We start from the raw sequence: 14,454 nt of genomic DNA, 5'->3' as shown, positions 1-14,454 counted from the left end.
AAGGATCTCCATGTCATCTACATTCAGCTCAGAAAAGCATGGGATCAGTGATATGCCTCAGTTTCCTCAGCCAATGGGCAAGAAAGATTTCAAACAAAAACATTCCTATATAACCACAATTATGATACATTCATAAACTTGCAATTTTAATCATACTTCATACGAGTAATCAAAACATTGTTCCTCCATAAATGTGAGTATTCAAGTTTAAAAATGATGGATTTAAAGATTTTTGGAACAAACGAACAGTTATAATTGATGTTTTTCGCTCTTTATTAGGTTAACACTTTATCATACAACAAAGAATTTAGACAGTAATGAGCACCTTGTGACCAACACTGACTTGTTAGCACTACTAAAAATGGTGGAGAACTAGCCACCATAAAAAAGAAGAATGTACTGAAGCAAATTTTAAGACAGAAAATGTCTCTTGGCAGTTTGGACGAAATCTGCCCAAGATATGAAGTCAAGGCCAAAGAATGAGACAACGGGATGGTCTGTGATCTAGAAGTGCACAGAGCCTGGAAAATAGCACCTATTCACTAGAAACGAGTACCAGTACTGGTACCGTGTGTAAATTTAACAAAGAGCGGAATGACCCCTGAAGAGGTCACATTCTAGTGGTGATTTAACTGCAATGGTGAACTACTGTACAGACTTAAACAACATGAGAATAAGTGCTCCGAATTAAATTTAAAGTCAACCATCTTACCCTGTTTTCACATCCCGGAAATTTCCAAGCCTTTTCCACACATTTAAATACGGTGTTGTTTATACAGATAGCGGACACACTTCTTGAGGCTCTTAAGTGAAGTTATAAGTGTTGTCTTAACCTCTAATGAACATTCATCAAATTTTTCCTTTAAATTTTGCTTGCTTATTATTTACATACTGTTGTAGGATGGATATAAAGAAAAAAGACTAATAATTAAAAATAAAAAGTGCAGAAGTCAACAAATGTATTAAACACAACTCCAAAGCCACAATATAGCACTGTTGCAATGAAAAAAACACACAAATAAGTGCATTTAATCATGTAAACTTGTAAACAAAGCAGCAAAATGGAACATAATCAAAGAAAACAGAGACAAAATGTTGCTCAATGTGTGAAAAAGCAACAACCTGTAGTGGGCAGTCTGTCTCTTTGCGCCCGAATTTCACGATCTGAAGACGTGCACGGCTCGAACCACGTACTGTCGGCAGATGGGACACTCGTTCATACGTTTCCCGCATTTGCTGCACGTGACCATGTGGCCGCACTCCAGCAGCACGCAGTCAATGGGGGAATCCATGCAGATCTTACACATGTTCTCCTCCTGGCCGCTGGGCTCAGCAGGATCAGCTGGAAGAACGGCGAGAGATTCAACGTGTAAAAATAGTATTATCGCACATAGATTCAGGAATTGTATTTTTGATTTAGCATTGCCATGGTATCCATAACACATACCTGCTTCTGTTTTTGTATTTGACACTGAAAGTAAAAAAAAAGGATGTCAGTTTCAGTAAAGTTTGATGACCAACAATGGTTTAAGTTACACTATCGTTCAAAAGATTGTGGTTGGTAAGATTTTTTTTTTTTAAAAGAAGTCTCATTCTCACAAAGGCTGCATTTATTTGATCAAAAATACAGTAAAATCACCAATTACAATTTAAAATGACTCTTTTTAATTTTAAATGTAAGATGTAATTTATTCCTTTGATGGCAAAGCTGAATTTTCAGCATCATTACTCCAGTCTTCAGTGTCACATGACCCTTCTGAAATAATTCTAATACGCTGATTTGATGCTCAATAAACATTTCTTATTATTATCAATGTTGAAAACAGTTGTGCTGCTTTGTATTTTTGTGGAAATTATTTTCAGGATTCTTAAATGAATATAGAGTTCAAAAGAACAGCATTTATTTGAAATAGAAATCTTTTGTAAACATTATAATAAATGTCACTTTTGATCAATTTAATGCTGAATAAAAGTAAAATCTTACTGACCCCAAACTTCTGAATGGTAGTGTAAACTGATGTTTTTTTTAGTTGCATTTATTATACATTTATTCCAATCTTAGTTATCAATTAATTTGTTATTTCATAGCAGAATATTTATGATATACTGTAAAAAAAAAAAAAAAAAAGCTAAACAATAACCAATAATATTTTTGTAAAACATTTGAATGCATTTTCGAATACCATTATACATTAATTAAAACAAAACTTTTAATAATCAAAACTGCAATCTTTTGGTTGCCAGTTTCAGGGCGTTCATGCAGAAAAAGCATACCCAGGTTATGAAGGTCTTTCTGATCATTAAAGAGGAGGGTGACCTTCTCCATTAGTTCCCATTTCTCACAGCAGCCCTGATAGTTCACAAAGTTGCGTGCCAGAATCTCTTTCAGCTGCCGCACGCTGAGGCCTTCGATGTCCTCCACCCTGCTCAGGTCAGACAGAGAGGCTCTTCTGCTGTGCACCAGCGTCTCCTCGCTGTCTGTGGACTAAGAACACGTTCACACAGCAACAGAATACAGTTGTCAGTCCTGCATTTGAGTCCTTAAAACAGTTCTGTTCACACACAGTTCAGTTATTTGTGGGAGTGACAACCACATTCAATCTATGAACTCGCACCTGTAAATTTTCAGGACTCACAACCGCTTTTTTGGAGAAAACAAGTGCTGTGTGAACGGAACCGGACTGGACAACTACTGTTTATCACATCATACACTGCACAAACACGTATCTACTGTGTGTTGCGGGTTGTAATTTTGGTAACTTACAGTGACAGAGATATGAGCTGTGTTATCTGAAGGTTTTAGATCCAGTCGCTGTATTGCTCCCATCAATTTTGTGTTTTTCACACGACTCAAATGCTCCGCTCTCCACCCAGATATAAGCTACTGTTGGTTAATGAAGATTTGACGGATGAACTCGCGTCATGAAAGTGAAAAGACAGTTTTATATCACTTTTATAGAGTCCAAGTGGCCGTTTGAAGTAAATGCGGTTGTCAATCCCAATGATTGCATCGCGACGAGTACATAATACATTGAGAAATACAGTGATGCCATAACGGAAATAGTTGTTCACATACCTCTTCCTCATCCTCTTCCTCATCTTCCTCAGCCTCTTCTCCATCTCCTTCCTCCTCCTCCTCTTCATCCTCTTCCTCCTCCTCCTCCTCCTCCTCCTCCGTGAGGGGTTCAGATTCTGCAAGTGGACGGGAAGGCAGAGGAGGCGCAGGCGGCTGTGAGCGGGATTGGGCGCTGCCGCTGCCTCTGGGAGTCTGTTGAGCCAGCACCAGCTCCACCAGCTCCTCCTTCTCTCGGCACATCTGCGTGGGGGTTTGGTGCAGGTGGAGATAGTCACGGAGGTCCTTCACCTTCAGCCTCATCAGCTCTGCCCGCTCAAAGAAGGTGCAGTGGAGCCGCTGACAGGTGTGGCACAGCCGCGGCCGGAGATCCAGCTGCACCGAGCAGCGGCTGCAAAAGTTGTTCTTGCAGTCCACGCAGACATGCTAAGAAATGCAGAAAACATTGTTATATCTAAACAGAATTTGAGGGATTTGAGTCGACTTAACCTGATTTACCGTTCTTGCGGCGTCAAACTGGCCTCCGCAGGCCTTGCACACGTGTTCGGGTGGTGCTGGAAGGGGGCTGGTGCCCGAGTTTGTGTAGGCCTGGTGCCATGAGCTGCCGTTTTCTTCCACGGTGGCGGTGATGTCCACACAGAGCAAGCTATAACATAAGGTCTGCACAACCCATACTGCACAAACAACACAGGTATTACATAGAAAATATAGACATATACTTATCAGTCAAAATGTTTGTATTTGCTATTAATATTTACCAATAGAAATTTTGGCTATATGATGAAGGACTAGGGGAAGTGACCCTATCAAACTCAACCCAACATATAAACTATCAAACAGAAAAATAGAAAACAAAATAGAAACTTAAGTTTTATTAAAAAAACTAAACAAAAAACACGTAAATATTGATTAGCCAGCCTTACTAATAAAATAACTGCAGATTAAACTGGACAAATATACATTACAGTAATAGTATCTAAACATTTTCAGCATCCAAGAACCAAGTAAACATTTCTTCTCCATATTATGGTCATTCTAACCTGTTCTTATAGTCTAGTGATGCACTCTTGTACATAGCTAAGCATTTTTAATAGGGTTATCAACCAGTATTAATTCTATACTATTAAATGTTTTATTAATATTTTTTTATTTTAATTTCTCCATCTAACACTTATATTTCAGATTTAAATTAATGAAAACAATTTGTCACAATGGCTTATTAAGGTCATTTACCAAAATCAAGTATGATAAAAAAGAAAGAAAGTAAAAAGGACAGTTCACTTTGGCCCTGCTCGTTATCCAAGGAATAAGTCATAGTAAAGTGCAACAATACTGCGATTTCTCTATTAAACATTATTGTAATAATGCAGTAAGACATTTGCAGGTATGCAAGAACCTAAGGAGCTGCCTACCAAGACAACTTTACTGGAATGGGCGCTTATGATGTCCAAAAAAGCTGTCTAGGTAGGCAGCTCACTGGGGTTTGAGATACAGCCATAGACAGTATCTTGCAGAATATAATTAAGGTAACTGGATGCATTTGAATTCTTACCCAAAATATCCGTTGCAAAGTCCTATAACAGCCATAATATATGTGTTTAATCGGGAACGCATAAACGATAAAATACGATATGAATGAATACGCTCTGTAGAGAAATATAGGTGAAATCGCTCTGCAGTTCTCTCGACTAACGCAAAGAAGTATGACGTCAGAACGTGTAATCACGCGAGAAACGCCGGAGCCCGTCTGAGGGGTACTCCAGTGTTGCCATGTCCGGTCATTTAGATTTTTTTTTAATGAACTTTTAAAGAAAGCTCCTCAAATAACAAACAGCATTATCATTGTTAAAAACACCACAGTAAATCCAAGCAGCATACATTGAAAAATAAAAATAAAGTAAATAAATGTAAACCTTCTATCTGTGTATTTGTCAGACCAGGATGTTTATTTTACTAGCGAGATCTGGCAACACAGTTGTTTTTTTCTCTCGCTTATGTACCGGTAGTTTATTGATCTATACTGCCATCAACTGGGCTGATCTGATACTACAATGTTAGACATAATGTATATTTATGAAAGAAATAAAATAAGATAAAATATAATAAAAACAGACAATGACATGGATATTATATTATATTATATTATATTATATTATATTATATTATATTATATTATATTATATTATATTATATTATATTATATGAGTAATAATAAATAATATAGAGAACACTAAATATATCAACAAATCTCATCCCATCAGTAACATTATATTATGTAGGCTACATTATATATTATGTATAACATATTATGTTATCTATCTATCTATCTATCTATCTATCTATCTATCTATCTATCTATCTATCTATCTATCTATCTATCTATCTATCTATCTATCTATCTATCTATCTATCTATCTATCTATCTATCTATCTAGAAAGCTCCTACCAAGACAACTTTACTGGAATGGACGCTTATGATGTCCAAAAATGCTGTCTCTAGATAGATAGATAGATAGATAGATAGATAGATAGATAGATAGATAGATAGATAGATAGATAGATATTTGATAGATAGATAGATAGATAGATAGATAGATAGATATTTGATAGATAGATAGATATTTGATAGATAGATAGATATTTGATAGATAGATAGATAGATAGATAGATAGATAGAAAGATAGATAGATATTTGATAGATAGATAGATATTTGATAGATAGATAGATAGATAGATAGATAGATAGATAGATAGATAGATAGATAGATAGATAGATAGATAGATAGATAGATAGATAGATGCAATGGCATGGCATATATAGTAATAGTAGCCTATATTTTACTATAATATTATATGAGTAATAAATCATATAGAGAACACTAATCAGCAAATCTCATCAGGGCCAATGCAACCTACTTTTACAAACACTTAACTTCATAATGCTCCATGGATCAAAGGATTTTTGAATAATCTGAAGCAGCTATAGATCATATACTGTAGTGTGCACTGTCATACAGCAAAACTACTGGGAAATAAAATGCCCCTTTTTGCATTTTTTTTTCTCTTCTTTTTTTCTTTCTGCACCAGAAGAGTGCGCTGTTTACCCAAACTTTGAGTAGCACATCCCTGTACTGTAGGTCCAGAGACCCAGAGCTGTTTACTGACCAAACAACCACTAGACTAATCCAGAGAGGTCAGTGGATCAGAGGTGAAGCCCTCAGTCATCATGGCTCTTCGGCAGAGCTGCTGGTTCAGACTAGCTCGTTAATCAGGTTACCTCCAAATCCTATCTGAGGTGACTGTTGGGTGTAACAAGTGGATTGTGTCCGACACATACTGTGTGCTTAAGGGGAGTAAGAGCGGCCAGTTTTAGCAACAACCTTAAATATTCTAAACGAAAACTATTTATTTGCCCTTTTGATCTGAAACCAAACTATCATCATGACTAATATCGACAATAAGAATACCAGCATCGGTATCTTAAATTAATTAAAGATGCTCTCAGTATGATTATAGCAGTCGCCTGCTTATATTGACGAGATTAATTTATTCACCAAGTTAAGATAAGACGAAAAACAGGGGAATTATGTAGATAATGTGAGACATATTCATGGTCATGTGATCTCGGCTGCATATGGCAGCTCCCATGAGGTCATAGACCCTTCCATTTAAAAAATAAAAATAATAATTTGGTTTGGTAAAAATTATTAGCCTGCTGATATCTGGAGCCTTCATCTCATGTGAGTGTACATGATTTTGCAAAGCATTGTTTATTTTTTATGTGTAAATCCTTCAAATGATCCTTTTTTGTTTATATATATATATATATATATATATATATATATATATATGAAGAGTTCAGATGCAAAAGCCTCTAAGTGCCATCTGAAATTTTCTTCTAGAATGATCATTTTTATCAAGCTCGTATATTTAAGTTTAGTAATTTCACTTAAATGACAATTAATAGGTAATTTGCATTGTCATTTAAGTGAAATTACTGAACTTAAATATACGAGCTTGATAAAAATGATCATTCTAGAAGAAAATTTCAGATGGCACTTAGAGGCTTTTGCATCTGAACTCTTCATATATATATATATATATAATGTCAAATCTATTTTAGAAAACGTTTAATTCATTTTAAAATGAAGACAACATACTGAATTTATGAAGTGAGTTTTATTAATCACAAACATACTGTTCAAGAATTCACACAGGATTTGTACCGGTCCCAAACCAATGGGACATTACATGAATTCAGTGAATGAAATATGTTTCATTTAAAATTCCAGCTGTCTCCAAAACAACCACAAACGGAAACTATAAAAAAAAAAAAAAACATCTGAACTCAGCCTCCAAAAAATATTTCTCAAGAGTTACAAACAAAATAAAAAGAAAAGAAAGATCTGAGAGCAGAATAATACTGGAATTGTAGAAAATGCTCTTTTGGCAGTCAGTATTTGGTACAGCTCGCCCTGCTTTTTTCCCAAACCCACAAAATACCTTATTTTCTGTTCCCCTCACAGTACTCCACATGTAGGGATATGGGACTGAATTGGGTTGTGACTCGAAATGTACCTCGCTTTCTAACCTTCTATATAAAATCAATTATATATCGTATGAGTCTAGTGAAACTATAAAACTCTGATTCCATCTGCTGAAATAACACTAGTGCTCTGTCCTCCTGAAACATTATTTCAATCTACATTTAGGCACTAATACATAATAGAATAGCTACGTCAAAAAAAAAAAAAAAAAAAAAAACGAATTCCTCAAAATCAATTCACAACAACAGGTCTATTTACAAAAAATGTATAATATCAGATATGTGACCAAAACAGTGGGTGAGCGCAGAACATTATCATTCCTCTCAAACACCTGATCTTTTCTAAATATTGACCTGATTTAAGAGTGATGAATTAGAAGTGAATTAGAAAAATTGTTCTGCATATTCCAATTAACCGCTACAGCATTTAGTGATTGAAAACGGCATTAATGTCACTGTCTACACATGAAGGCACTTAAGAGGAATGATTTATGATTCTTTTCAGAAGTTTCTGAGCATGTGGCAGGATAAAAAATAAAGGTTTTACTCATAAAATATTAACAAAAGCATTCAGTTTCAGCTGATTGTACTCTTTAACATAATTTAGATCAAAATTATGTGTGAATAGTCCAAATATAGCCATTGCTACGGAAGAAAAGTTTACATGGTTCCAGGCTTTTTGTTTTAATAATGTATTTAATAAGGCAGATCCCCTCTCTACCATGACCAATTTGGGTTTTTTTCATGGAAAGAGTGTCATATTTGCCTCATTCAACGTTTAATTAAACCAAAAACTTATGCACAGTGTAGCTCACAGTGGATCTATATACAACCAGTTAGTCAACATACAAACCCTGTTAAGTTAAAAAGTAACATTGAGAGCATTTCTCACTCAAATAAGAAAAAGAAAAATCATAGAGAGAGAGAGAAGAAGAAGAAAGGATAATAAAAAAATAATAAAACCTAGACAGTATATTCACTATATACAAAATAAACAGCTAGCATAGAAGGACACTTAAAATCAAGAATACACAGCACTGGTCTTTCAAAATATTCTCCAGCTTTTTTGCTGGTATTTTTCCAAAGATACTCACTGTCTAAGACTATCTACAAACATGAACATGGAACGTCCTTTCACAATTAACATGAAACCCCAGCACTTTAGTAAGTACGTAAGACCTTTGATTGAAGCCGGTGTCGCTGGATATGCCGTTGAAAGGATTTGAAACAAAACCAAACATCCACAACGTCAACTGGTCTGGTACATTATTTGCATGTCCAATGACTAAAACCAAGGATGTGAAGTGGGTGGGAATGGTTTCTCTCACCCCCAAATTAGTCCAAAAAAAAAAAAAAAAAACACTAGCTTCTATGTTAGTATTTTACAAATATTAAAAAAAGTAAAACATTTTTTTCTATAGGCAGTTTAAAATATATTCCATCAAAAATAGTCTGACAAATTTAGCTAGTACAAAACAAATGTTTTTAAAAAAATGACGAAACGTTTTCTTGCTGTATATCGGGTTCTGCCAGAATGTTACAACAGGCAAAATTGTAGTCAGCTGTAAAAAGGGGCTGTAAAAGTTGAATTAAAGAAACAAGAAACATCTAGTGTCTTTAAACAGTGATCAGACATGATTATTTGTCACCTTTGGCAAAATGCAAATTGTGTCGTTGCAGACGTGCCGAAAAGCAAGGCACGTGCCATGGCAGCTCCGACATCTGTGTCCACGTTTGGGGATTTGTGTCTGCGAGGTATAATAGTGCCAATAACTTTAAATGTAATTCTGAATCTCTTCCGTCACCCGTCTTCCTCCGCTCAGATGACAAATGAGGATTTGTGTCGGAAATCCCCCTGAAAGAGAGAAGATTGAGCAAAGTAGGTTTAACTGATTCCCTGAATTTTCTCAGAATTTCTTAAGCTCATGGAAGCCTTAATAAAAAAATAAAAAAATCTCTTTATTTCCACCTACCTCATCTTCTGTTCTGACATAGTCCACTCCATCTCCTTTTGCTGGAGCTTTGTAACTAAAAAAAAACAAACATTAAGCAGTCAGTCACCACTATATGATATTAGTATTTATTAAAACTACATTTATTTCATATATCTGAAAAAGCTAAATAAGGATATGCTGGGGACATTCAGGAGCTTCTTTGGGGAAAAAGCTATGAAACGGTGAGTCAAAACTGCTCTGGGACCAAGTGTGACTCAGTCGGAAGTGGCTGTCAAAGTCGTGTGCTTACTTGTTTCCCGTCTGCTTCTGGCTGGTGAAGTAGCCTCGTTTATAGGCACAGAAGATGCCCACTGTTATACACAGAAGGACTGTCACTACAACCACTACGCCCAGGATAATTCCAGCAATGTTGATATCATCTAGAAAAAAAAGGCAAAGTATGAGATCATGGATTTGATGGGGTATCCTGTCACATGGGAGCAGGCAATATAAATACGTACAAACTTCCATCAACTGCGGTCCACATTCAGAGAACCCAGCCTCATTCCTGGCTCTGCAGTAGTACTCCCCCGCGTCCTCCTTCCTGACCGCACTGAATTTCTGAAAACCAGAAATTACAGTCATTTAAGTTGACAAATCATTTCGCATAATAACCTACAGTGCTGTTCAAAAGTTTAAGGTCAGTAAGATATTTTTTTTTTCTTTTATTCTGCAAGAACACATTGAATTGATCAAAAGTAAACTTTCTATTAATCAAAGAATCCTGAATTTTTTTTATAAAATTTAAGCAGCACAACTGTTTTCAACATTGGTAATAAGAAGAAATGAGCACCAAATCATGATTTCTGAAGGGTCATGTGACACCGAAGACTGGAGTAATGATGCTGAAAATCCAGCTTTGCCATCACAGGAATTACATTTAAATGATATTATTTCAAAAACAAAATAGTTACAGTATTTTAAATTGTAATAACATTTCACAATATTACTGTTTTACAGTATTTTTGATCAAATAAATGTAGGCTTGGTGAGGATAAGAGACTTCAGTAACACTTTACAATAAGGTTCATTAGTTAACTACATTAGTTAGCGTGAACTAATAATGAATGGCACTTATACAGCATTTATTAATCTTTGTTAATGTTAATTTCAACATTTACTAATACTTTATTAAAATCTTGTTAACATTAGTTAATGCACTGTGAACTAACATGAACAAACAATGAACAGCTGTATTTTTTATTAACTAACGTTAAAAAAGATTAACGAATGTATTGCTCATGGTTAGTTCATGTTAGTTAATACAATTAACTATTGTTAACAAATGAAACATTATTGTAAAGTGTTACCGAGACTTTTTTAAAACATTAATAAATCTTACCAACCCTAAACTTTTGAGCAGTATATAGTGTGAATAAGGGTTAATCAAGTTTTTTAAATTTTTTTATGTGGATTATAGCAATAATTACACGTTTTTATTTAAAACGCGCTGTTGAAAAAAACTGCAAACAAAAAATGTTTGTTTTTTTAAGGAAGAAAATATACTAAATGGTTTAAATATTTAGTTTAATTTTCAACTCTTGCATCAATTCAAATTAAATTTTCGTCACCTAAAATTAGGTACCAAAAACTGATTAAACTGAATAAAAATGAAAAAATGTAAGGACCCTCTCATCAAAAAACAAAAACTAGACTAAAACTAAAAAATCTGTGTGAAACCTGGAAGCATCTTTCTGATTGTGGTGCGATGTTATAAAAAGTAAGACGGAGGTGTCAAACGAGGATCTGGCAGATCTTTAAAGACCCGGTCGGGCCTTCAGACGTTGCCTCCTTAGGGGGAAGAGGCTGTTCTGCAGTGCAGGTCAAACTTTAAAAAAGTGGTGTGAAGGTTGTCGAGGGCACCGAGTACAAATGGCGGAGAATGGCACTCTGGAATGTGCAAATGAGGGCAGCAGATTCCCCTCATGGCTGAGCCCATCGCACATCAACTGGGTCCCCAAAAATATCCCTACGCCTACCCCATTGCCTCTTTTTCCGAACTCACCAGAGTGCCCATCTCTCCGTTCAGGGTGTAAGTGGAGTTTAAGAACTTTGGGCTGGTCTTGGGGTCTTCTGGGATTTCCTCCTTGTTACGGAACCACTGGTACTGGGACTTTGGGTGGCCCTCATCCTCCACACAATGCAGTTCTGCTGGTTTGCCCACTGGGACGGACTTGGGTACGGAGCATCTGGGCACGACGGGCTTCACTGCATGGCACACAAGAGAATCAACATAACGTAATTGCACAGACAATAGCATCCTCACACACATGCACCATAGTGACTCTGACTGCAAAGCATCCTGGCTAACTGAACATGCTGCTCTTTCCCCTTTTAGATCCCTGATTAAACTCAGATGCAGTTTCAGAGGTTTCCTCATATAGCCCTGGACACGCCCTGTAGGGTTTGAGCAAGCATCCTCAAATGTGCGCCAAGGGTGGGTGCCTTGGCTCGCCGCTCCATCTCACGTTACATCGTAGCAGTTGGGAAATACTAACAATGTCTACAACAGATTCAAAATTCCTCTAAAAAAACCAAAACCCATTTCAGCACAAGGCACAGTACTGAGGGCTTTCAGACAATAATCAATAGATGTAGAATTATTTGAGTGGAACCGCTCACCTCTTACAACGAGTGATATCAAAATCTCATCGAAGGATTTTTGGTCACTGGGGGCGGTGACTTCACAGCGGTAATCAGCAGTGTCAGATCTCGTTGCGTTGAGAATGACTAAGGTCGCAGGTTCTCGAATTTTCGCTCTCTTTTCCAGGTCACCTGGAGAAAATGAAAACGAGAGAAGGTTAAAATGGTGGACTGAAAGCCGTTCCCCTACATGCAATGTGATGTAAATTATACTCCAACCCCAAATGCTTACTAAACACTGATGGAATGTGAGGAAATGCGTTTCAATTCATTGACATTGGTTGACGTATTAGGTTTCATGAGTTTTAATTTGATAACATTTACAGTAACATTTGGTACAATAGCTAACTTGAACTAACAATGATCAATACCTTTACAGTATTTGTTAATCTAGCTTAATGTTAATTTATAATAATAATAATAATATAACATCAATAATAACTACTCAATTATTCATTGTTAATTGGTGTTTGTTTAGAATATTTTACCAGATTTTAATTTATATCATTTGAAGTGTTAAAAAAAAAGTGTTACGTAAAAATGTCCCTATATTAATAAATGCTGTATTGTTCATTGTTTGTTCAAGTAAGTTGTTAACTGTTTACAAATTTGATTTTATTATAAAATGATTTTCCAAATTGTTACTATATTTTTTACAACATTAATCTGGGTGAATGTTTATGCATAAATATCTAATTGTTTATTGTTCATTCATATTTATTTCTAGTACTTTCATTTCTAGTACTTAAAAGAAAGTAATGCATTTATTCTGCAAGCACAGATTAAATTGATCATTGACATTAAAGACATTTATCATCTTAAATAAGATTTCTATTTTGGAGCACAACTGTTTTCAATATTGATAATAGTAATAAATGTATCTTGACCACCAAATCAGCATATTAGAATGATTTCTGAAGGATCATGTGACACTAAAGACTGGAGTAATGATGCTAAAAATTAATATTTCCCAATCACAGGAATAAATTACATTTTAAAATAAATTAAAATAGAAAACAATTATTTTAAATTGTAATCATATTTCACAATATTGCTGTTTTCCTGTTTTAATTTGATCAAATAAATGCATCAGAGACTTATTTCAAAAATAAATAATAATAATAATAATAATAATAATATGATATAATATATCTTACCAACCCCAAATTTTATAACAGTAGTGTTTGTAGAATTAGCGAATGATATGTTTACTGTTATTTCATGTCAACTATTGCATTAGCTAACCTCATTGTAAAATATTATGCATCAATATGTTGTATGGCACAGTGTTCAGAAGAGTGTCGTATAGTTTACCTGCGATTTCCTTTTCAAAATACACATAACTGGGCTCTCCATTCTTAATCTTCTTCCATTCTATTCTGGGATTAGAAGTGGTGATGGACTCTATCACGCAGGACAGCTCGACTGCTGCATGGGAAGACAAAACGAGAGAGCTTGTGAGCAGTTCAAGTGCCGAGTTTAATGTTAGAATCCGCAGCTAAAGACTGCTGGGGAGTAAATTACTCAGCCTTACATTCAAACTCATTGACCCACGGTTTTCCATTCGCCGTCTTGAGGATGACCGCCAAGGTGCTGATGTAGCCTGCAACGAGAAGATGGAGACAAACATCAGTTTTATGTTGAATTAACAACTTCGCCCACTGACATTTCAGGGGTGTCGTTGCGACCTAAACTACATGCGATATTGGTACAGCTAAACTCTTTTAAAGATTCATGAAACTCAATTAACAGTCATCCCCCTCCACCCTGACAGCACACATTCTTCGCATCCCTGTGAGCTGTGAACGGATATGTTACCAGCCATTTTTAGTTTCACTCTCACAACAAACATCACTGATGTAAAAGCGTCCCACCACAGATAATTGTGGAGGCTGACTGGCAGTCTCCATTCTGTGTTATGAATAACAGCTGACTGCTTTAAAGTGAAGGCCAGAGGGGCTCAAGAAGTTCACGTAGTCACTAATAAACATGTTAAATCAAAAAGGTCAACTTTGAAGTCCGTACTATTTTTAGAAGTTTGTGTCTCTTCGTTTTTGTCCAACATCAAGAAAATGTATTTAAATGAATCTAGTAATGGTGTGTGTTCACAGAGGAAGAAGAACACTTGCTCTATTTGCATAGAACACGACCTATAAACCTCGACGCTTTCTCTGCCACTTTAAAAGGTTACAGGTTAA

General features: G+C 35.7%; 2 protein-coding genes across 2 annotated transcripts in view; both read right to left on the bottom strand.

The window, feature by feature from the left end:
• Positions 1–127: 127 nt before the first annotated feature.
• LOC307144289 (E3 ubiquitin-protein ligase rififylin) lies at positions 128–4,793 on the bottom strand. Its single transcript, XM_079846549.1, has 6 exons — positions 4,626–4,793; positions 3,572–3,747; positions 3,077–3,499; positions 2,275–2,485; positions 1,448–1,471; positions 128–1,342 (listed from the first exon to the last, which is right to left on the bottom strand). Exons 3-6 carry the CDS (start codon positions 3,374–3,376, stop codon positions 1,158–1,160), a joined length of 720 nt encoding a protein of 239 aa, XP_079702675.1. The 5' UTR covers positions 3,377–3,499; positions 3,572–3,747; positions 4,626–4,793; the 3' UTR covers positions 128–1,157.
• A 2,440-nt stretch (positions 4,794–7,233) lies between these two features.
• The window catches only part of jam3b (junctional adhesion molecule 3b), a 30,780-nt gene continuing 23,559 nt past the window's right edge, over positions 7,234–14,454 (bottom strand). Inside the window, exons 2-9 of the mRNA XM_079846973.1 lie at positions 13,791–13,859; positions 13,571–13,684; positions 12,236–12,388; positions 11,619–11,821; positions 10,075–10,174; positions 9,864–9,993; positions 9,593–9,647; positions 7,234–9,474 (exon numbers count right to left, since the gene is read on the bottom strand). Of these exons, the coding sequence (XP_079703099.1) occupies positions 9,439–9,474; positions 9,593–9,647; positions 9,864–9,993; positions 10,075–10,174; positions 11,619–11,821; positions 12,236–12,388; positions 13,571–13,684; positions 13,791–13,859 (860 nt within the window). The 3' untranslated portion in view covers positions 7,234–9,438. The remainder of the gene's footprint in view (positions 9,475–9,592; positions 9,648–9,863; positions 9,994–10,074; positions 10,175–11,618; positions 11,822–12,235; positions 12,389–13,570; positions 13,685–13,790; positions 13,860–14,454) is intronic.

This window comes from Squalius cephalus (assembly GCF_949319135.1).
Source record: "Squalius cephalus genome assembly, chromosome: 17".
Lineage (NCBI taxonomy): Eukaryota > Metazoa > Chordata > Actinopteri > Cypriniformes > Leuciscidae > Squalius > Squalius cephalus.
The sequence above is the reverse complement of the archived record's forward strand: the minus strand, read 5'-3'. Positions and strand labels throughout refer to the sequence as shown.